This window comes from Equus asinus, chromosome 4 (assembly GCF_041296235.1).
Source record: "Equus asinus isolate D_3611 breed Donkey chromosome 4, EquAss-T2T_v2, whole genome shotgun sequence".
NCBI lineage: Eukaryota > Metazoa > Chordata > Mammalia > Perissodactyla > Equidae > Equus > Equus asinus.
Window position 1 is genome coordinate 49593682 of NC_091793.1, and position 25266 is coordinate 49618947.

Here is a 25266-nt window from a genome sequence, read left to right on the forward strand (position 1 = left end):
TGATGCCAGTTACCTTCATTGGGAGATTTCTGAAAACAAAAGTTACCCAGTACCTGTGTCCACATCCACCACAGAATGGCTCTTATAGCATGTTTGATTTTAAACAGATTTTAATCTCTCAAGTCACTGTAATGTATTAAAATAATCTTCTATTATGCAGTTTTAAAGAAAAGACAAAATGATTTTCTTCTTGGAACATGGATACATAAAAAACCAAGGAGGCATAAAATGTTATTTGCAGGGAGTTTAACTCTCATTTTCCTTTTAAATTGGGCAGCCTTACTCAACAATTCTGTGAGAACTCTAAGAGTCCAGTTGTGCCTGTCAAATTGTATTAGTAATGCAGGTGATTCTACCTTCGAGCTGTCTAGCCCAGGGCTGACCACGAGACATGGCTGTTTCACACAGTAATTTCAGATGACAGCTTTCCCTGAGCTCATAGGAGGCAGTTATAAGACCAGAGGTCATTAACACTGCATTTGATTACATAACATAATACAGAAAAAAATAGAGAGAGAGAGAGAGAGTGAGTTATGGGGTACTGATTTCTATGAAATAAATGCTTTTTTGTTTCCAAACTAAATTTATAAAGACTCTTGTGAAGTTATAACAACTGATATTCTGAGATATATACAGATATAAAATTTAAGTAATATATTAACTCTTTTTGTTGCTTTGCTTTCATCCCTCCAGTGTAATACTCTGTTATTAATATGTTCTAGAAAATCTATCCTATGGTATAGGGAAGCAGATATGTCTTTGATACATGTAAATTTATGTGCAGTTACATCCAAAGAAATACAGATTTAAAATCCAAAGCTTTCCACCAAGTATTACAAATAGCATTGCTAGAAGAATGTTTAATTCTCAAAAGAGGAGACACCAAAATATAGTAAATTTGGGACACAGCCTAAGGAAGTCATTATAAAAACATTTTGAAGTAGTTAATCTTGTCTCTTTAAATGCTAGATGGTCAAGTCAGCATGCTTCCATGCCATATGCTTTCCTCAGAGCTATTTTTGATTTGCACAAATGTTAGATGGTTAGAGAAAAAACTTAAAAGATGCTTTTCTGTGGTTTGTGAGGGTGTTGGTGAAGCTGAATTCCAACTCACGCTTTATTTTTCCTCTTCTCTCTCAGACTGGTTTGCACTCATGATTCAGAAGTAAGTAACCAGTACTTAGATATGTGGCTGCAGAAGTAAGACCATCATCAGTTCGTTAACTAAGTAGTCCATGAGATTAGAGAATAGAGGTGTAATTGAAAGGCAGGGAGTGTTAAAATTGTAATTATGATGAATGGATTGTCATAGATACTCTGGAGGTGGCTTCCTCATGTAAATGACTTGAAATTAAAAGGCTGATTTCTCCTCTTGTCATGCAGCTTCTCCTGACCTGCTCTTCTGAGGTGAGGACTCACCTATTATTAAATCAAGACCTTTCAAACATTTAGTTAACGAGAAAATATGTCTTTTCTTTTCCCAAATAAACCTCCTTGAGTGAGCACACCATCCTGAAATGAGTCAGGGGAGTTAGCAATTTCATTCAGTCCTTCTATGTTTAATACTAAATATCAGAAAATGAATTTGAGGATGCACATGTATAGAGATAGAATGTTCTGCATCAGTCTGAGGCTGGGCAGCCTGATGGGCTGTGATGATTTACTGGATGGAAAGAGGCATGAGGAGAAGAGCAGAGGAAGGAGGGCCAGAGGAAGCTCTGGGTCTATCTACTCTTCCGACCAGGTTACACCTACAGGATGTAAGTAGGCACAGGAACTGAGGGCCTCTGGCCTTTGCTCTTGTATTTTTCACTTTGAGAATAACACATGCAGGGACCAAAACAAGAGAACCTTCTTTGCATGAAACTGATTGAGAACAACCCACTGACCTAAAGGCTATTATCCAAAATATTGGCAGCTCATTCACCTGAATTACTCAAGTTCACCCTTAGCTCAGAGGCCAGCATACCACCCTGTTAAGATACAAAGGCAGGTCACCTCTGTCCTGGGATCTGACCAGCCTGGGGGATATTGACACCAGCCCCGGCATTGCTGTATACTAGCATGGACCTTGCTAGACTTAGTTAATCTCTTTCACTCAAGTTTTCTCATCTCTGTTCTGGGAATAATAAGGCTGCCATGATGAATAAATGATATAACAGATGTAAAGTTTGTAACAACATTCCTAGTCTATAGTAAGTGATCAAGAAATGGCAGCTCACAAGAGGATGCGGTGGGCAGGGGAGAAAAGAGGTAACACTTGGAATTTAGCTGAAATAGAGGAACTTTAGATTTTATGCAATTTATAGGACTTGTAACTTAGAATTAGGAGTGCACAGAAAGTAGACAACTTGTATTGGTATGCAAGAAATTATACCTTCGAATTTTTTAAGATATTAACAGCAAAAACGTTATTTTATTTTGCTCTATATTTTTAAAAAACTAATGCTCTACATGAGGGTTGAATTAGTATTGAGAAGGATTGATACAGCTAGAAGTGATTCCCTCCTGAGTAAAAGCAGTTTAGCGGTAAATGCCTGAATGTGCCTGAACATATTGAGAGCAAGAAGTTTAACTGGCTTCTTTCACTGTCATCAGCCTAGCACTTACAGCAGTGCCCAATACATAGGGAGTACTCACATGAATGTGTGTATGTGTGATGTGAATGAGTACATGCCAGGAAAGAACAGGGTGTTCCCTTCAGTACGAGGGTACTTACATGGGACTGTGAGTCCTGACATCTATGTACTTTAAAATTCCAAGAAAAAAATACAGAGTAGGGAAAGTCATTTTTGTCCTTGGGAAAAGTAAGGATTTTGGCAGACTACGGTTGGGGAACAATATGATTAGTCTGAAAAGTTGTTGAATGTGGTTTGTGGTTTGTAACTGATCTGCTACACCTGTCAGTGATTCAGAGCAAACTCAGCTCTTCCTGTAGACTCCTTTCAATTCAGACATGGTGAAGCATGAATGAAGTTTTCTTCTAACATTTATCCTTCACTGCCTTCAGCTTCTGCAAAACTCTGTGTTAAACGTGTGTTCTGTTTCTTACCTTTTTCACTCAAAATTATATTTTTGCAATTTTTCCATGTTGCTATACAAAGATCCAGCCTACTTCCTCTGCCCTTTGCACAATATTCCATCATGTGCCTTTACCATATTTAATTCATCCATTTTCCTATAGATGAAAATTCAGGTTGTTCACAATTCTTGGCCACAAAGAATCTCTTATATTCTGATGCCTACAGTATATTTCCAAGAGGAAAATATATAGCATACATCGCATCCCAAATCCATTCGTCTATGGATTTTTTTTCGGGGGGGGGGAATCTTGTGGGAATACTGTTCTATAGAATATAGTTTCAGAAATGCTAGACCAGAAAAATAACATATGGGTTAAATATATATTTTCACTTTGAGAATGAATAAGACCAATATAGTATATCCAATGAACAAATGATAAATCTGATGCATAAATTTTGGGGAACAATAGTATCACTTTATATACATGCAATAAGACATAGCAGGCAATAAGGCCATTGCTGTGTAGAATATAGTATACTATAATATTTTAGATATAGACAAAAAAAACTGCTACAAAGTCAAAAGGGTATCAGACACGTTACAGATGCGCCAGCCCTGGTGGTCTAGTGGCGCTCTCACTGCTTCAGCCCGGGTGTGTTTCCTAGTCGGGTAACCACACCAACTGTCTGTCAGTTTGCATACTGCGGTGGCTGCATGTTGCTGTGATGATGAAAGCTATGTCACTGGTATTTGAAATACCCCCAACAGGGTCATCTATGGTGGACAGGTTTCAGGGGAGCTTCCAGTCTAAGACAGACTAGGAAGAAGGACCTGGCCAGTCACTTCCAAAAACTTTGGCCATGAAAACCCTATAAATAACAGCGGAGCATAGTTTTATATAGTGTCAGAAGGTAAGAGGATGGCGCAAAAAGACCAGGCAGGGTCCCACTCTGCGGTCCACAGGTTGCCTAGGAGTCAGAATCCACTCCAGGGCACTGACAACAACAAATATATTGAGCAAATTCTAATGGTCTCACCCAGTAAAAGAAATAACTCTGATTAATTATACCTTTCAAAAATTGTTTTAAAGTCAAAAAGTTTAAGGAAAGTGAAACATTCATTTATTGTGACAAGGATTTAATGAGTGTCTACAATTTGTCAGGAACTATGCTAAATCCTGAGGATATAAAAATAAACATGATAACAACTTTGCATTAAAGGATCATACTGTTTACTTGGGGGAGACAAACACATAATTCAATTAATTATAAAAAATTACAGTAAATGCATTGATAGATTTTGAATAAGGTACTACAGAGCATTAACCAGGCAAGCTGGTGCTTTAAAAATAAATTAGTTTAGGCAGAGATGATGGGGAGGATATTCCAAATAGCAGACAGTATGTGAAGGAAATAGAAAGGAAGAGAGATGAGGATATGAAAAGATGGAAATAGAAACAGGAAGGAGAAACCTGTGGCAGATGCAGAAGACAGACCTTCTAAGAAGAAAGCCTTAGAGAGTCAGAGTCACCTGTAAACCTACAATGTCTCTAAGTGTGTAAACTAATGTTACTCTGTGTGTGTGGCGCTCTGATATGTTTTGAGTGCTTGTTAGTGATGGAAATCCTTGACGTGTCTCAGATATGAAATTTGAAAGATCTATGTGGTCAAGTGCAACAACTATGTCTAAGTTATCTCTATATCTTCAGCACCTAGCATAGGCTCTGACATATAGCAGGTTCTCAATAAATATTGTATGGATGGATGGATAGTGAGAGGGATGACAAATTTTTATCAATTGGTACTGTCAAGAAATGTTATGATTTTCCATTTTCATCCAGAAGGAGGCAGTGTGGCAGAAATTAAAGAGTTGGAATCAGGGTAGATTATTTTTAGCTATGTGACCTTGAGAAAGTTATTCATTCACACTACGCTTCAGTATCCTCATCTGAAAAATAAGGAAGAGATGAAGTAATTTGTGTAAAATGCTCAGCTCATGGCAGAGAGAAGCAGCTCCTGCTCAAAAGGGTAGTTACTACTGTTCAATGAGAAATAAAGCTAATTAATTATGGAAGGCCACATTTTGTATGGTTTGAATTTTAAGAGTTAAAGTCTGTTTAAATTTGACGTGTTTGAAAATGGGGAGCTCTGAAAATTTTTGTGAGCTTGGGAAAGATATAAATTTTACAAAGACTGAAAGAAAGACAAATTAAAAGGGGAAAGCCTGTGGTCAGGAGCGAAAAATCAACCTATTGTCATCATCCGGTATGAAATAGATTGTCTGGATTCAAAGCCCAACTATACCATTGACGGAGTGTCTAATTTTAGGTGAATTTCTTCATTTCTCTAGGCCTCAGTGAGATTTTCTTTTAAGATTTTATATACTTAGAACAGTTTTAGGTTCACGGCAAAGTTGAGAGGGAGGTACAATGATTTCCTATATACCCCCTGCCCCCACGCATGCACAGCCTCCACTATTATCAACATCTCCTGCTGGAGTGTACATCTATTACAACTGATGAGCCTACATTGATACATCATTATCACCCAAAGCCATAGTTTCTCTTACAGTTCACTCTTGGTGTTGTATGTTCTATGGGTTTGGACAAATGTATAACGACATGTATTCAACATTACTCCTTACTGCCCTAAAAATCCTCTGCTCAGCCCATTCATTCCCTCCCTCTTCCAACACTCCTGGCAACCGTTGATCTTTTTACTGTTTCCATAGTTTTGGCTTCTCTAGAATGTCATATAATTGGAATCATACAATATGTAGCCTTTTCCTATTGGCTTATTTCACTTAGTAACATGCATTTCAGGTTCCTCTGTGTATTTTCCTGACTGGGTAGCTCATTTCTTTTTAGCACTGAATAATATTCCATTGTCTGGATGTACCACAGTTTGTTTACCCATTTACCTACTGAAGGGCATCTTGGTTGCTTCCACGTTTTGGCAATTATGAATAAAGCCGCAATGAACATTTATGTGCAGGTTTTTATGATGACATAGTTTTCAGCTACTTTCGGTAAATACCAAGGAATGAAATTCCTGAATTGTACGGTAACAGTGTTTCATTTTGTTTAGTGAGATTTTAGTATCTCGTTGCAGGGTTTTATTAGGTTTCCTGAGATAATCAATATAAATTGTTTGGCAAGTGTCTGGCATATTCTAAGGGCTCAAGCAATGTTAATTATATTTGCTGTTATTAACTTAGAAAAGGTGACATAAGACTCAGTTCACGTTGATAGTAGGGGCGGAGAAGTAGGCGCAGAAGAGAGAACTGTCAGAGGGAAGTGTGAAAACATTGACGATTCACTGGATATGAGGCATCCTCATCTACTGCACTCCCAGGTATGTGGGACGTGCTTGGCTAGGCCTTGTTGCTCCACACGCAAGGAATACTCTGCCGTGAGCCTCCCAGTTCCTCACACTCCCTTTGGACTAATCAAGAAGGATCATGCAAAGAAATTGTAAGTAATGGTTATCTAATTCTTCAGATCAGGAAAAAGAAGACTGTTAAATACACTCCAAATCTGAATCATATCAACCTGATGAACAGCTAGAGTCAGGATGGTATAGTGGAAAAGCACTAGACAAGCTGTCTGGAGAGCTACCTTCCAGCCCCACTCATTCTCCACGGGCTGTGAGCTCGGTGCATTTGTGCTTATGTCTTAGTAATTCAGTTTCCTCAGCCATAAAACGGGACTGAGACTCCTCTGCTGGTTATTTAGAGAGTAAGATGAGATAATGAATGTAAAAGTAGTGCCTGAAATTTGTTAAGAAGTTAATAAATGTAAGTCTAATCTTAATATATGGAGTCACTAAATAGCTTTCTCAGAATCAGTTCAATGATAATAAATAAAAAATGCAAAGTCATCTGTCGCCAATAACATCTTGACTAATTTCTGTCCTCAGTTTTGAATACCTGATTATTTCAGTGCACTTATACATTTATAGTTTCTCTTATTCTCTAAGCATAAAAGGATATTTCTCCATTGTAGAGAGTTATGATGATAGAAATAGGTAGGAGGAAGCCAAAAAACAAAATTCAGTCATAATTTCACCACTTGGAGATATCTAATGTTAAAATTCTGAAATATTTCCCTCTGATCTTTTTTCTTTCTGTAGATAGCAGGCTAAATCTCTAGAAAGATAGACCAGATATATATATTTTTTTTAATTGGTATGATGTTAAATGCAAAGATTTTATTTATTTTTTGTCTTATAGTATTCATGAATGTAGGATTACTTTTAAATGCCTATGTGTTAATACACGGTGCAGAATCTTTGTCACTTTCTTCTTTTCTCCATCAAAACTATGCAGGTTATATGAAGAAAGTTTCATTTTTTATGGCAGTGTTTATTATTTTCACATTGTTTCTTATTTCCATTCTCTATTTAGATAATATACTCAAAGGGTATCAACAACATTTAAGCAGGCAGCAATCAGGGGAGGAAACATTTATCTGTAATGCAGGCCAAAATGTAACAATGAACTCTTTCATCTTGATTCAAAGCTCTAAGTCTTTTCTGAGGTCTTTGAAGTGCCCACTTGGGCTGAAGCCATGCACAGAAACTCAGCAAAATAACTGGTTTGAAGCAAACAAAAATATAAACCCTCAACCTTTCCCAGCTTTGCATAATCATCATCTTCATTTACTTTTTACTACATTTGCCTTTGTGGATGTTAGGTTAACCAAACCTGTCTGGTTGATTTTTGTTTTTCTTTTTAACCTTCTCGCAGTGCCTTCTCAGCTTGGAGCTAAGTTTTTCCAAATACTTAAATATTTAAGTACCAATTTTATTACCGAGAATCACTCTAAATGATTTAATAATAAAATGGATGTTTACTGTTTTCCAAAATTATTCTAAAATAACATTTGTTCATAGGTTGGAGTAGCAGAATAGTTGAATTAGGTTTCCTGATCTTCCTTTTAAGTAATTTTTATTGTGTCTAAACTCTCTGTCTAGTGGTAAAAATTCACATATCATATAATCTCTGATCCCATTTTGGGGAAAGAAGCCGTTCAAGATTCCTCCAAAATGTCATTTGTCACATGAAGAGAGGATTACTCCAGAACCCCCAGTTATTTTTTAACCACATTTCCCATTTTCATTTAACGAAAAGAAGTGCTAATTGAGCATCCACTATATCTTAGACACTGGGAGTATAGCAGTGAAGTCAGATGAAGTCCCAGTTCACGTGGAGCTTACATTTCAGAGGGAAAGAGTGTGTGATGCATAAATTAATAAGAGAATCTTGGATGATGTTATCAAGTCTTAGATACACTTATTATTTTGTAAGAGACAAGTACAGTCTCTTTCTTCATCTTGTTAACAAATAAATAAACTTCTCAATCGCTAATATCATATTTAGCAGGGTTGTTTTTGGTGGTTGTTGGTGGTGCTGGTGGTGTTTTTTGTTTGTTTGTTTTTCTGAGGAAGATTTGCCCTGAGCTGACATCTGTTGCCAATCTTCCTCTTTTTTTGCTTGATGAAGATTAGCTCTGAGCTAACATCTGTGCCAACCTTCCTCTACTTTATATGTGGGTCGCCACTACAGCATGACTGATGAGTGGGATAGGTCCATGCCCAGGATCTGAACCCACGATCCTGGGCCACCGAAGCGGAGTGCGCTGAACTCAACCACTATGCCACAGGGCTGGCTCCTGTTTATTTTTTTGGTGACAATGTAGTATATTCACTCTGAACATTGCTGTATAGGAATGAAAGTGTAATATTTTTGGAGTTCACAAAATTAGCCAAATTTTAATCATCCTATGTTATCAATATGTTTTCATACTAATGTTAAGTTCAGTATAATATATCTGATACATTTTGAAATATGTTATATGCAGTCATATAAGCAGCATATTCTAATAAAACATGTACTTTAAATATCATGGCTTAGCATTTCCTGAACTTTGTAATCGGGATAATTTAATAATAGCAATGTATATGCATATTGATCACTTGATTAGGTATTTTTTCCATTCTTTACATTCAAAAGTTTGTATTTTGAATTATTTCTATTCCTGCTGGAATGCACTTTTTATATCTGGAATGTGTCTTCAAACATTTTTATTCCCCTTTCAGGAATTTGCTGCACTGACAAAAGAATTAAATGCCTGCAGGGAACAACTTCTAGAAAAGGAAGAAGAAATTTCTGAACTTAAAGCTGAAAGAAACAACACAAGAGTAAGTATAAAGCTGCTTCTGCTTGTAATTATTGCATAGTTCGGTGTCTCATCTCCAGTATACTCATAAAAACGTAAGCATTTAAAAATTTGAGGAAGACTTTAAGCAGATACCAATTCATAGTCTGTTACTTAAAGTCAAGGAGAATATACTACAAAATTCAAAACAGGAAGACAGGGAACCTAAATTATAGTGTCCACCACTAAATCACTATGTTGCCTTAGAAAATGATCTTATTCCCTCTTGCCATTTTTTTTTTTTTTTTTTGACTTTAAAGAGAAGGCCTGGGTTTCAGCAGTGAGTTTCAAACCTCAAACTGTTGTATTGGGGCAGGAGGGCAATACTGCAGAGGCTGGAGACGGCACGAGGAGAGCTTTGAGGGAGGATGAGCTTTGATTATGGGGCACTAGGAAGGAGTGGCTTGACATTGGTTCTCACTTCACCCCAGCAAAGTATTTATTTAAAAAAAGGTGTTAAAATGTAAAACCATTGTAAGAGAACTCTCACAATTAAAAGAAGTATACCTTTTCTATTTTAGAAGATTGTTGAGGAGACTTCCAGTTCTGATATTCTGATCTCACGAAACTGATGGATTTTACTGTATTCTGCTCTTGGAAACCATGGGTTCTTTCAGTCTCATGCCACGTGATGTTAAAGTTCAGAATTTGATCAAAGATGATATATTTTCTAATTTGGAAGAGAGAGTCACTAAATTTCATAAACATGTAAATCAGCATACTGCTCATAAAGAGAGCAATTTCTCTACTAAAAGAATGTAGAGGGGCCAGCCCCATGGCCGAGTGGTTAAGTTCGTGCGCTCCGCTTCGGCGAGCCAGGGTTTCGCCGGTTCAGATCCTGGGTGCAGACATGGCACAGCTCATCAGGCCATGTTGAGATGATGTCCCACATGGTACAGCCAGAGACACTCACAACTAGAATATACAACTATGTACTGGGGCACTTTGGGGAGAATAAAAAAAAAAAAAAAGATTGGCAACAAATGTTAGCACAGGTGCCAATCTAAAAAAAAAAAAGAATGTAGAGAAAAAACACTTTTGTATGGATGTAGTTCAATTCAAAATAAAATAGGTGAAAAATATTTTAAAGTTAGAGCTCTAGCAGATTAATGCTGAAAAATAAGCTATAGTTAATAGTGTATTCATTTTATGCTTGGTCATAGAGAGTAATATAAAAATGACAGCTCCACAACAATGACGTTGTACCTCTAATGAGACATACCATTCCGTGCATGCTGGTTAAATGATCAAACTCAATTTGTTTCCTTATTAATCGTGGTCTTATTTTATGGTAAAGAAAACTCACACAGTATACACACAAAGAATGAGTTTTCCTTGAGATGATGATGAGCCAGTCACATGGACTGCCTCAAATGGGACATAACAAAGGCAGCTTAGATTATACTATCAGGTGTCAGATGAATTTTTTCTGTTTCTTTCTCCCACTCTGTATTTTTTCCCCACCCTTGATTTTTAACTTACGCTGTTTTTCCATGCAAATTTACAGTTATTTCTGCTGTGAGATTTGTCCTGCCCTATTTCACTATTTCCTATTTTAATGCCTAAGGCTGCATTCCCTGAGGTAGCACAGCACAGCGAAATGTAGGAGTAAAGGCAGGGAGTTGAAAATGCAGGAAAACGCAAACTTCTCCGTCGACTTCCAACTAATCCCCATATTTAAATGCACCAGAAGCTCTTTCGTTAGCTGTGTATCTATTGCTCCTTTACACAGACTTTCTTTCTCCAGCACTATACTCCTTTCTTTAGCTCTATAAGGGAGACGTGGTAGTTAACCCCATTTGATAGATGAGGCAACCGAGCTCAGAAAAGGGCTTGCCAGAGTCACACAGTTAACTTGCCAAAAGTCACAGAGCTGGTAAAAACCAGAGAAGGGATTTGAAAGCTAAGGCAGTCTAACTCAAAGCCTGTGCTCATTGCCTAAGAGTAGACGGCTATAGCATGGAGTGTGTCATTTCTTCTTGATTGTGACTAATTTCTGAGAACTCGGAGATTTGGCACAGCATCCACACAATTTTCATCCTCTTATATCCCTGAGGCCTGGAAGTACCTGTGGCTATTGCATCTGCAAGGGAGCCTTGGGCAATCAAGGAAGCAAGGCAAGCTATACTTGAAATACCTGTTCAGGAATCAAAGGAGAAAAATACAAACGTTAAGTTCCATTAGGAAAACAGAAATTGAAGCCATTGATTTCAAACAGAATAATACTTTGAAAACATGAATGAAGCTCGAAAACATTTTTGTACCTTTCTTAAAGCAGTGGAGGATTTTTGTTGTTGATTATGTCAAGGAGAATCGATTTATGAAAACTTCCTTGTGCATAGTATTGATTATATAACAACTCCTAAGGTACATAACCACCTCTCACCCTCCCCCACCACCCAAAAAAATATGCAGTGCCGAAAATCAGACATATCTTCTCTCTTCCCCCATAGTGCCCTATTAAATGTTGCTAAACATAGAAGTTTTTATAGATTTATATAATAGCTTCTCCTTCTACATGTTATGTTTTTCTTCTTGTTATAAACACCTACTTATGGGTCATGGAGAAAAAGCAATGAGCTAGTATTTCCTTCTCACACCTAAGATTGTGAAAAGTTTAAAGTAGAATTGTGTGCCAATTTGCAGGGATCTGATCAACTTGTGATTCTCTCTTTCGACACTGAGTAGTTAACATATGCTCATGAACTGAGATAAATAACACACAAAAAAACAGCCCACTAGGAGAACTCATGATTTTGAGTATCATCAAAAATAATAGATCAGAAAGGGCCCTCCTGTATGATATTTAAATGAATCATACCTTCTCCCAAATAGAAAATAGAAGTTTCAGAGGGAGTTGACTGAATGAGGTTTATCTATCAAGTAATAATATAATAGCTAAAATTAATTAAAGGGTGAAATGTTTTTCTGGATGTTTTACATGTTTAACTCACTTTATCCTTACAGCAATCCCATTATCTCCATTTAATTGATGGGAAAATGAACATTATAAATACCCTGCCCCAGGCCACATAGTTTATAAGTGACACACTCAGGGTTTCCACTCCTGGCTTCACCACAGACTATGTATATAGGAAATCATATTCCTATGTAACTCACAAATCATATGTGATACAAGGGATTGTGCTTAGGGAAGATTGTGTTTGTTAATGTTTTGAAGGTCAGTCCTATCTGTTCAGTAATTTATTTTTCATAAATTGTGTGGAAAGTAATGTACTAGGTATTTATTGTGATGTCAGAGCTGAGAGTTGTGGCTGTTTATCACTCATTACAACAGAAACATCTGGTCCTTAGCCCCAAAGTATGAATGAATGAAAGAAATCAAAGTAATCACTAGAGTTGCACTTAAACCCAGCAGCCTCGAGAATTAAATTGAGGAAATCCAAATAATATCATTCTAATGTTATTCATGATTGTACAAAAATAGAAATTTCAAAAATTGTAGTGAGTATTTACAGAAACATTCAAATAAGTTTTATTGTTTAATATTTCCACACTCATTAAAATGAAGGAAAAGTGATCAAACAAAATTTCTTATTCCTAAAACTTTTCTGATCATACTTAGGCAAGTTATATTTATAGGAAATAACTTATTCTTGCTATTATTTCAACATACTCAAATTGACTACTAGAACTTAGGATGTTTCGGTAGAATTATCTGAACTAATGGAAAGGTAAAGGAAGACCAGAAATTGTTAATATCATTACTATCTCTTAATATCAGAGTGGAGAATTTTTATTGTTGTTTTGTAACTGTTCCAACTGTTTTTTTGGCTGAAGATCTATGTTATTGACAATATTTTAGAATGTAATCATTGTATGACCTCAAAAAACAAGTTATGGTTTTGAGAGCCAGTCTTAATGTCAGCTATAAATAATAAAGCTGTAATTGCATCACACAGGTCATAAACTAAAAAACTTAATTGTTTTTTATTCAAATTAAAGACAATTTGAAATGCTACTTTCCATGCCCTTACTTTTGTTTTGACTTAAAGGGATAATATAAATGTTCAAATACAGTCAGACACCTGCCATTACTAAAGTAAAGCTACCCATTCTTGACAAACTTTGATCTACAAAAGTTAATGAAATCCCTCCAAACATATTTCCTCAGTGAGTAGAAAATACGGTCCAATTCAGAAGAAGAAGACTCTAGCAGTTGAAAGCAGTGAAGACACATGGGTGCCCGTGTGTGGGTGCATGTATACATCTCTATGAAAGAGTTGCCGTAGGCTCTGACAAATACAACACGATAAGATAGAACATATGCCCTCCCAACAGCTATTTCAATGTGGGACTCAAACATGTACCTAAGAAATATAGGGGATTCTAGACAATATTTGAGAGGAAAAGATGTTGAGTGGACAGAACATGAAAGCAACCAGTTTGAAGGTTTTCATTCTCAGATGTTAGCGTTATGTGGCCATAGTACAGCAGCTGAATTAGTCTACAGGGCACAGTGCATTTCTACTTGAATGCCATTTGTGATCGAACATAATTGTACAGGAGGTTATGTTGAATTCAGATCTAACAGGAAGATTTGCAGTTTTAGAAATTTAGTCCAAAAATTCCCATTAATGCAGTATGTATGTATGCATATATGATATGATATGTTTTTACATATACATATATAGGCTGTGGTGATTTAGGGTGAATTCCACCATAGCATTAATGACCATTCATATAGTCCCTGCAATCTTTGAGGGTACCAAAGAGAGTGCCTTCTGCAAGATTTATTAAATATTAGACTAAAGTGTGGCTCCCAGCAAAGAGGTACAATTGGTAGATTATTAGTGGTACCTTAGATAAGTTCCTCTTTATGTTTTAATTTATTTTTATTTGTAAGCTTAAAAGCCATAGATGCATGCTAAAGTAGAACATTGTTGGCCATGTTCTCCAGGCTAGATAATTTACATGTATCATTAATTCACTGAGGAAGCATTAAGTATATATTATATAGAATGTTTTACTAGATATTGAGGAGTATTCAGGATATGTTAAATTGTTAAACCCTTGAGGAATCTGTTTTATATTAATAAAAACACATTAGATTTTATTATTAAGCAGATGAGAGTTCATAATTGCACAAAACAGTACAGCTTAGCTGTTTTAATCAAGAAGATGTTAATTAAGGCATGTAAGAAATCTCTAAACTCAGCTTCCAGGCACAATTTCTAGGACTGTGTTTTTTAGCCTTGTAAGTTTTTCTTTTACCCCCAGTCCCGGAAACATGAAGCCTCTGCCACTACCTATGCCAGTAAAAGGGACCCCCCCACCCTAGCACGTTTCCTCATTTGGCTTCCCTCAGGATCTGTCCTGTGCCAGTGGTTCTTGTTGGCTGACTCTTGAGTCACCTAGCTGCCGCCTAGTGGTAAACATGCCTGAGAAATGTTTCTTGGATCCTATATTGGGAGGGTGGGATTCAGAATGTAGGGAAATATTAAATAAGAGGTTATGTTCAAAAGACTTTGGGCAACCACAAATGGTAAGTCTCCACTACAATCCAACTTTTATTATACCCTTTTCCATATTGAAATTCTACACAACAGCAACACTGACATGTATTTACCCAACAATGCAGGTACCTATTAGACAAAAACAAAATCACCTTTTTTCAAAAAATACGGTCCATCATCGCTAGTTACGGCATCTAGCTACATGTCTACGGTTCTTCAGGATGTACATTCTTGCTCTCAATAAATCTCAATCCTGTCTTAATATTCTGTAACCAATGGTTGACTTAAAATGTTGATCAGAATCAACATACCCAATATAAAATAGAGTAATAGTTAAAAATATGACAACAAAAAAGAGAAAATAATTTTACATACCTTATGTATATGATACGACAAAAAAGAAAAGCCCTCTTTTCTCCAACTGGTCACAGGGTCCTAGCTGGCAAGTATAAACTCCAATTCTAAACCTTATTTCCTGGACCTATGCATATGGACCCTTGTGTGTTCTAAGAGAGAAGCTGTATCTTATTTCCATCATAAATTCTGAGTGTATACTAATTCTGTATGATAGCACCCCAACCTAGCAGTGTGTTATCTCCTAGCATAAGTTAAAATAGACTCTTCCTTGGGTCATTCAGCCATTCCATAGGATCAGCTGCTTCTGAGTGATTTGATAGCATGGTAAAACCAGGGCTTGGAACATCAGTCAATTGCATTACTCCTTTCACTGTAAAATGAGTTTTTTGTTCAGAAGTAATGTTGTATATGATAACATAACCATAAGCAAAAATGTAGTAAGATAGTGTTGCTGGTAAAAGCACAGCCATTAGAGAAGGCAAATCCCTATCAAGAAAAAGTATTTATTACTGTAAGAAAAGAGAGCTTTTCCTTCCTTGGGGGAAGAGATTTAATGTATCTTGCTTGCTCCAAGGTGAATAGCTGGAACCCAGGTGTATCATATCGTGTCGGGGGTTCAAAGTTGATAGCTACAGCTAGTAACTTGACCATTCAGCTGTGTTGGTAACTCTATCAACCTCAATGATGAGAAGCCCATTTTGTCAGGTCAATGAATAGCATCTGTCCCTGAAAATGGTCACATTTTTATGCCCATTGAGCAAATGTCGTAGTTGCTGGAGAAATAGGCTAATATCCACAAGGTGAATTATTTCATCCACCAGACTGTTGAAAGCCTCTACAATACTGGGTGCCAAAGAATTAGTCCCAGCTCAGAGCTAATATCCAAGAAACATTGGTATTCTCTTTTCCTCCGCACTGTTACCATACTAAATGCTTGCAGGCTTTTTTTAGGGAAGATTTTCTCATTATCTATTGCTTCATAGCAAACAGTCTAAAATCTAATGGCACAAACAATATTTTACTATACTCACAGATTCTGTGGGTCAGGGATTCAGAAAGGGCACAGTGATGATGACCATTCTCTGCTCCATAATGTTTGAGCTCTCAGCTGGGATGACTTGATGGTTAGCGTCAGCGATGTGCTGGTAAGTGATTTCTTTTATCAGAAAAAAAAAAGCACTGATCTATAGTGTTTTCCCATTTCCACAGTGAAAACATTCCCATGGTAGCTGATTTCAAGCTACCAGCATGATGTCACTGAATGTGGGTTTGGGGAAAGTTGCACAGTAGTGAGCCATTATATAGTATTTCTACCATTCAGATACAATAGAAGTAAAGAACCCAATGAGCATAGATAATAGTAGAATAATTAGGAAGTGATATATTCTGAGTATTTACTGACTTTTAAAATATATTTTATTTAATTATAAGCCTATATAACTTAAGCTTTAACAATGACTATATTTACCCACCTGCTCACAAAATTCCTAAAAATTAACAATCAGCTCTTACAAGCTTGCATGGGACAGTATTAGCACACCATTCGCAGGGGAGTGACTAAAATATCTGGAGGCCGAAAGATCTACTTATGTGAGCTGAATTCCTGACTTTCATGCCTGACACTTGGGCTGGAATGGGTGAAAGACAGGCAGGCTCCATTGGGACTTTCATCTAAGAGCCTCCATCTGCCCCCTCTGGCACAGTGGTCTCAGAGTAGTCAGATTTTTCAGAGATCTAAGAATAAGTGTTTCACTGAACTAGATGGAAATTGCACTGCCTTTTAGAACCTAGGCCCAAAGGTCACAAATTGTGCCGCCCACTATACTGTTTTGGTCAAAACAGTCACAGGTCTACCCAGGATCAAGGAGACGGAACATGGACCTCAACTCTCAATGGCAGGACTGTCAAAGAAATTGGACTATTTCTTAAAAATCAACACAGATAAGTAGAAGAAAGAGTAAGCAGCTACTAACAACTACTTGTGGCAGCTGTTATAATATAACATGATATAATATAATAATATAATAACAGCTACTTGTAGTATTAGCACAGAGTTTTTTCTCAAGAATATTTAACCTCACCTTAATTTAAAGAAATCTCCAACTGTACAGTTACTCAGCTGTGAGATTTGGAGGCCAAGACACTTTATTAAGTGTCTCAAGTCAGGGTTTAGTCTTCCAAACATGGAGTTTTTATCGTTATTACTATTATTATTTTATTAAAACAACCTGATCCTTACTGGTCTGTTAAGGATTCTATGATCAATTACCATCACCAAAGACCCCAAAAGTCTCAATGGATCAAACCATTCCGCCTGTTATAGTAACTGCACTTACTTTATCTCAGGTGGTTGTGCACCGTTACTTAGCCTCTGCCACTGAGGAATTCTGTCATCCACAGGGGAAACAAAGAGCACACTTCAGCACCAACATTTCTTGATTTTCATCCCTTATCAATAAAGAACTGCTATTATGGGGATTTTGTAGGTTCTGGGCTCTCTTCCTACCAAAATATTTCTCAATGACTAAGTGAAAATAGTGTCACTTTCATTTCAAAGGAAATAGTTATGGGATAGACAAAATTCTCCATTTTTGACTCCATAAATCTTCAGTTTCCTTCTTCTACCTTATACCCAAGGAATTTCTGGATTCTCACCTTCATTTATTCTATATATGGCCTTTTTCTAGGCCACCAGTGAGTTTCTATTTTAGTTAGGCAATGGAGCACACAATTACAACCCTCCCAGCTGCTCGATATCACAATTAAATCCAGCTTCATTGATAAATATAGTCATATTGATTAATTCAACCAGGTCAAAATTTTTGCTCCTCCCTTCCTATTCTAGCACAATTAGCATCTACTTCTACATATATTCCCAGATTTCTGAGATTAAAAATTAACAAAACCTTACAAGTCTTGATTTGGAAGCCTTCTCTTCCTAGGTTAGACTTTGTCATTTATCCTTTGTGTTCTGGTTAGAAGTCTGGAGACAAGGAGAGATGTTTGGGGGTGGAACATGAAGAGCAGAGGCTTTGTTTTGTAAGATAACTGCTTTAAGTGAAGTCATTGCATGGTCATCAAGACAACTAGGATGGGGCTCATCAGAGAAGCAAGGAGACTCATTGGGATTTGGTGGATCAGGGTAACACAAACTCATCTGAATCTTTCCAAAGATCATTTTTCCCATTCTTGGGGTGCCTTTTTATCTTCATAGTGGTGTCAAGATTTCCACATAAGACACCTGGTAAAGCTATGAATTCATCATACATTGTAATTCAGTGACTTCTCCTAAATCGGGCTCTTTATCTTCTTTCTGTTCTGTCTTGGGACTTCAGTAAGAAGCTGCTTTGAGTAGCTAAAGCACTGCCTGCATTCTCCGAGCCTTGATCCAAAATTTAAAACCTTAAATTTGTCATTTTCTTTCTTTAAACTCTTCAGTGCAGTTCAAAGCATCCAGCTCACCTCATTGTCTTATATTCTTCCTGCCCTTCAAAATGGTCTATGGTAGCTGTGACTCAGGCCATCAAAGCATTACTTTCAGAGGCACCCCACGCCAGGGGAACTCAGATGATCACTTAAGACACTATCTCACCTTCATGTACCATGGAGGACAACGTTCCTTCTTTTCCTATCAATCTAATTATTACTTTGTCAAATCTATCCAGTCAGACCCATTATTGCCATTTGTCTGAAGAGTTGTTACTTATAACTGTTACAAGCTACTGTTTTAAGCAGGGTTCATTTATTCATTCAACAAAAATATATGAGCATCTACTACGTGCCAAACTTCTAGGACTAAAGATACAGCAATGAACAAAATAAAAAAAAATTTCTTTCCTCATGGACCTTACATTATTTTTTGGGACACAGAGAGAAAACATGGTCAATATATAAAATAAATAGTAAATTAGATACAGACAAATGTTAAGGAGTAGGAATAAACTGAGAAGGGGATATTTAGTGCAGAAGGTGACCAGAAAAAACCTTCTTGAAAGCTGATATTTGAGTAAAACTATGTAAGAAATGGTAGAGTGTGATGGTCATGCAGATATCTGAAACAGAATATTTTAGGCAGAGAAGACAGCAAGCAAAAAGGCCCTGATGTGTGAGCATGAATGTCTGCTAGATTGCAAAACAAAATAACACAAAACTGTCAGGAAGCCAATGCAGCTAGACTGGAATGAGCAAGAAGAAGAAGAGGAGGTGAGTTTGGAGAATTTAGATAGATCCCTTTGGTACTTGTAAGGTCTTTGGCTTTTACTTGAGCCAGTGGAGAAGACATTGAGGATCTGAGCAGAGATATGAATGACCAAACTTACATTTTAACTTCAGTGGTGTTTTGAGAATAACCTGATGGAAGGATGAAAGCAGGTGGACCAGTTAAGAGGCTAGTATAATAATTTAGGGGGAGAGAATGGGTCCTGGACAGAGGTGGTAGCAGTAGACGTAGAGGCAAGTGGGCAGATTCTGGAAGTTGTAGAAATCTGGAAAGGAGTGATTTTAGAGGCCGAACTATAAAGTTTAAGATGCACAAGGAGAAAGTGATGGCATGAGTATGGTGAGAAGCAGTAACAAATTCCTATGACAAAGAGATTGAGGGTGCAAGTATTTTTAGAGTTTGAATATTTAAATAAGCAAACTAAAATGTAATGATGTGTGAGTTATCTGATAAAAACTGAAATTCTAGAAGAGTTGCACTTATTGATAACAGTAGAATCTATAATGAAACCGTGATTGTGAGTTACTGAAATAGGGTGGACATTGAGACCATTGGAGTAAAAAAGTCTAGAAATTTAGAGGCCAAAATGCTGGAGAAATTGTCTAGATGAGTGATAAAAATCAGAAGAATTATGACTGAGGTAATATGGGAAAAAATGACAGTGATCTAGTTTGATGACATATTTAAGAAACAATGGAGAGTGACCCACGGCATGGCAAATGACTAGTAAAAGGAAAGAGTTGCAGGAATAACCTGATGGCTAGAGTGTCACAGCATTCTTAGTTGCAGATACTAGAATTCACTCTCTAGGTAGTTTAAGCAGACAATGGTTTAAAATGGATATTAAGAAAATCCTAGCAAAAACAATCTGCAGCCTGAGCTTTCAGGACCAAATTTCAGAACCTCATTGCAAAGCTGGTAAGGGGATTGTTTCGCCTTTTCAGTATAGAATCATGATTCCTGTGCCACCTCCTTTTGAGCAAAATGGATGCCTTCCCCAATATTTATATGGCATATAACTTATTCATATGGCTCACTTCTTGCATGAACGTATAATTAGTAGAACATGTGTAGCACCAAACACAGAATTGTAGTTTTTTGTACTCTGTTAGGAAGCTGGGATTAACAATGTGAGGAACTTCCAAATGTAAAGAGTGTGATCCAAAGATTTAGGTAGTCTCTAATAACAGATGTCCTTATAGCTTCATTATAATACTCACCTTAGGTTTCTTTCCCAGAGGATGAGAGTTATATCTTATACATTTCTGTATCCTACCTATTGCCATGCAATAGTAGATGTTCAAATAGTTATAAAATTACTGTATAAATCAAGACATTTCTAATTTACAGTGAAAGAAATCAGTTTTCATTGTATTATAATGCTTGTTTCTTTATAAGTATATCATCTACCTAAAACATTCATGTATATAATAATGTTGATTAGCTTAAGATTTTAGGAAATAATGCAAATCAACCAGGATGCAGGGTTAGCTTTGATATAGGCCAGAATGCACACTGGAAAATTTATTTCATTTATCATTTTTTCTATTCATTCAACAAATATTTATTGCATACCTACGGATGTCATGAACTAAGCCAACACTCAAATAAGAGAAGATCAAGAAGATCAGGATAGACGTGGTGCCTCATGAAGCTTATATTCCAATGAGGAAATAGAATGGAATTTAGTAAAACTATTTTTTAAGAAATTACACTTCATGATATGATACGAAGAAACAAAGCAAGAGGCTGAAACAGAATTATGGAGGCTAGGAAGACGAGAGACCTACTTTACATAGAGTAGTGAGCAAATGCTTCATTGAGAGGCTGATATTTAAACTGAGTCTAAAAGGATGAGACAGGGCTTGCCAAGTGAATAGTTACAGGAAGTGAACTGCAGGCATATGCAAAGGCTTGGCCTGTTGAGGAGCAAAAAGTATGCTGGGGTGGTTAGAGCATAGTTTGCCAGAGAAAGACTGACATGAGATAACGTTGGAGAAATAGGCAGATTAAGTTCACCCTGTAAGCTGTAACAAACAGCTCGGCTTTAACCGATGCCTGCATGTATCTGTAGAATTCAAGACAGTAGAATACCATGAACAGAATCAGAGACTGAGAAATAAAGGGAAGCTCTTTGAAAATGTTGTGTCATTTTCATACTGACCTGTATTAATATTATTTTAACCCTTAAATGTGACTCCTGCCTACTGATCTATACACATTTAGGATCTCAGATGTTTGCGTTCTTTTGTGCCATTAGAATGACAGAGTTTTCTGACACTTAGAAGTATAACTAGGGAAAGTGAATGTAGAGAAATTAACATTAAGTACTAAGAAATGTGATACAAGTATGTGAGACTGAATCTAACAGTGACATTGTGAAAAAAAAATTTTTAATTACAGTGTGAGCTTTAGAAAAAATCTTGAAAAATAATTGTTTTCTTTTTTCTTTCACCCCAGTATCTTATGTCTGCTTTTTCCTCTTTTGTTTGAGTGACGTCTGCTTAATTTTGCATGGACACCATTTGTTAGCCTACGTTTTTCACTATCCTTCAGAAAATCTCGCCTGTGAAACTTACTGGTCACATGTTGTTCTTCACTAGCAAAATTTTAATCACTGATAACTCAGCAGTTTTTGATTTTCTTTTCATGTATCTTTGCTTTAGCAGCAAAACTCCCTTTTAAAATGAAAATGAAGGTGAAACCTCAATTCATGAAACATTTAAAAGCAAAATTTCTCTGGGAAGTCAGAGCGTAGAGTCTAGAACAGACTGGAACACTGTTCACTGGCCTTTCTGCTGTCCCCTCAGATGGCCCCAGAGGCTAACTCTGGGAAATGTAGATTTCAGAGTAGACAGCTTTAAAATTATGTCCTTTAGCCTCTTTTCCCAAGATGATTATTATGAATCTCAGTCACTACATTCTGCGTTGTTGCATATGTTTTCTATTATGTAATCTAAGAATTAACCGTGAATAAAATCATTAGTGATTACCTCTATAATCACTATAGCAACATGTGATTATCACTATAATCATGTTTAAAGCAACATGATTATGCTTATTTCCTTCAATTCAAAATTTTTAAATGACCAAGTGTAAGTGAAATTAATTTTGACTTTTAATACTATTCTCTTAACAAAATCATCATGCATTGTGCAACGTTCATTAATAATTATCCTATTAGATCATACATTTTATGTTGTGTTCTATTTCTACTGAAATTATTAAATTTTCTGAGAACGCATAAAATTTGCATTATATTTTTAATTCAGTAACTTGTTATATGATAGAAATGCAATTTACTTTTAAAGTGTTTTATGAACCTTGTGTTAGACTCAGGTTTATGCTTCTTTGATGCTACCTGTGGAATAACCTGAGGTTATCATTAGATACTATGTAAATCTGCAATGCTTTGAGGTAGAAGTCATTAATAAGTATTAGTGACTTTTATCTGTAAGGTAATAACATTTTCTGTTAAATCCAATAGCTGCTACTGGAGCATTTGGAGTGCCTTGTGTCACGACATGAAAGGTCACTAAGAATGACGGTGGTAAAACGACAAGCCCAGTCCCCCTCGGGAGTTTCCAGCGAAGTCGAGGTTCTCAAGGCGCTGAAATCTTTGTTTGAGCACCACAAGGCCTTGGATGAAAAGGTATAGTATTGTGAAAGGATCCCTACAATTTTACGTGTCAATTACACCTCAATAAAGGCGAAGTTAAAAAAATAACAAATTTTATCTACTGTTTTTAAAAAGTATAGTTTTGGCAAAAGATTTCAAGCTTGATGGTGCTTTTGTCATCAGCATCAAGCTCCTTGTCTTCATCCATGGTTTACCTGACTCCTGAAGTAAATCAGTTCAGAGGTTCATGTTTGAATTATATGAAAACCGTTCTTTAAAAATGTAACTGGATTATTGTGTGTATATTGGTAATATTCATAACCATGTTTGTTTTTTTTTTTAATACCACTGAATCTATGGCTTGTCAACTATTATGGCTCATTATGGTCCTAGTCCGGGTGGCCATTTGAAGTTTAATATCGTCGTTCCGCCTCCCTCTCGCTCTCTCTCTGTCTCTCACTCTTGCCTCCCCACTCCTCTCTGAAATGCATGTCTATAGATGCCAACAAAGGAGACCACTAACTGACAGTTAAACATATCTTGAACTGTAATTTGGATGCACTTTAACCTTTAGAGATTTATATTAGAAGCATAAGATATTTTTTTAGGTCTCTAATACCTTAGTTCTGAATATACATTTTTAACAGTCTCTGCATATAACAGCATGAAGTATTAGCAGAAAAACTGGCTTAAGGTCTTTTTTAAAGTAGCTGTAAGCTTCTCTTAGCTGTTACTCAAATAAGTTCTACTGACATAAAGAAGCCAATATGATGATAATATCCTTTGAAGATTAGTAAGGCTTATGACATGATTTCAATTTTGTGAAATTTCAAAGAACAAACTTTTTAAAATTAATAAAGCTTTAGGATTTTGTAGAGTGGGAATTGGGGCGCTTCACTGTAAAGTATCTGACGAGTTCTGAGCGTTAAAATTCAAACCAGGGATTATTACCCAGTTACATCTAGGCTTTGAGCGTGCAGACGCTTCTGCTCTGCTTCATATTTATATACATAGATATTTTTATCATTGGTCTTTCAGATGTTCTTAAAGCAAGGGATTATATGGCATGTGCGCATAAAAATAACTATAATTCTGTCTTCTAGATTATTAAGAAGAAATTGTGTCTTATTTTTTATTTTAGCCATGAGAGGCAACTAGTTTATGAATAATTTTGAATAAAACAGAAATGGACATTATGTAGAGATCTCTGATAAAAATAATATCAAATAATCATTTAATATATTTAATGTTTAGTTTCCTATTACATTCCCTTTCTTACTACAAAAGTGCATTGTCAAGAGTTTGCAATACTTTATATTTGTGAAATATCTATTATGTGTCAGACTCCTTGACAGACGTTTGGCACACAGTGATAGATAAGACATTGCCCCCACAACTGAAGAGTTCATAGTTAGTGCTGGAGATTCACATGTCAATAAGGAGTCACGATAAGAAAAGATATGTACAATGAAATACTACCAACTTTACAGTAGAGGGTAAAGAGAAAGTTGTGACTAACCCTGCTTGAGAAAGTGATGAGAAATTCAAGGACATCTTCACACAGGGGGAGACATTTGATCTGGGTATTAAAGAATGTGTAAGAGTTTTTCAAGCAGAGAAATAAAGATACTCTAAGCAGCAGGACCAATATGGACCAATAAAATAACCCAAAGCAATAAGAAGAGCATGGCCTGTTCAGAGAAATTTAACAGTTTTGAATGACTTGAGTGAAGGTACTTGAGAATGTGTGATTTTAAATGTTCTCTATAAGCACTCCGACATCACTTAGTGAGAGATGCTTTTCAGGAAGAATGAACAGTATTTAAGACAACCTGATGGCTGTGAGTACATTTAAGAAGAAAATAGTTGTTGCAGAACTTAGAGTCTAGAAATAATTTACTATATCGAAGTTCAGTGAGCTTAGCAGAACTAAATGAAGCATTTTAAACTGCGGCCCTAGGAGCTACAATAGTATTTATTAACTCACCAGAAGTGCCTGGACATTGGTGAGTTCAGGGGCAAATGAACTGATTGTCAACTAAGTAATGCTGAACAGCCTAAAGGAAAAGCGTTGTGAGCTTGGGCTCTGGAGTTGGACAGATCTGGACAAGTGGCTTAACTTCTCTAAGCATCTGTTTCCTTTTCTTTTCAGTGAGGAGAATAATGGTACCTACCTCACAGAGTTGTCATGAGGGTTAAATTGTGATCTGACATGTAAAGCTCTTAGCCAATGCTTAGCATATGGCAAATGCTCAGTGAATCTTAATGAATACTATTATTAACATGCATAAATTTCAGCATTTAACAAAACTTTCAAACTAAGCAAAGATGTTGGTATCCTTGTTGATCCATA

General features: G+C 36.5%; 1 protein-coding gene across 24 annotated transcripts in view; it reads left to right on the top strand.

Annotated features, from left to right (window-relative positions):
- PPFIA2 (PTPRF interacting protein alpha 2) overlaps positions 1 to 25266 on the top strand; it is a 450745-nt gene that overhangs the window by 253357 nt on the left and 172122 nt on the right. For all 24 annotated transcript variants that reach the window (XM_070507223.1, XM_070507232.1, XM_070507235.1 and 21 more), the window contains 2 exons: positions 9123 to 9224; positions 22782 to 22946. In XM_070507223.1, the coding sequence (XP_070363324.1) occupies positions 9123 to 9224; positions 22782 to 22946 (267 nt within the window). The remainder of the gene's footprint in view (positions 1 to 9122; positions 9225 to 22781; positions 22947 to 25266) is intronic.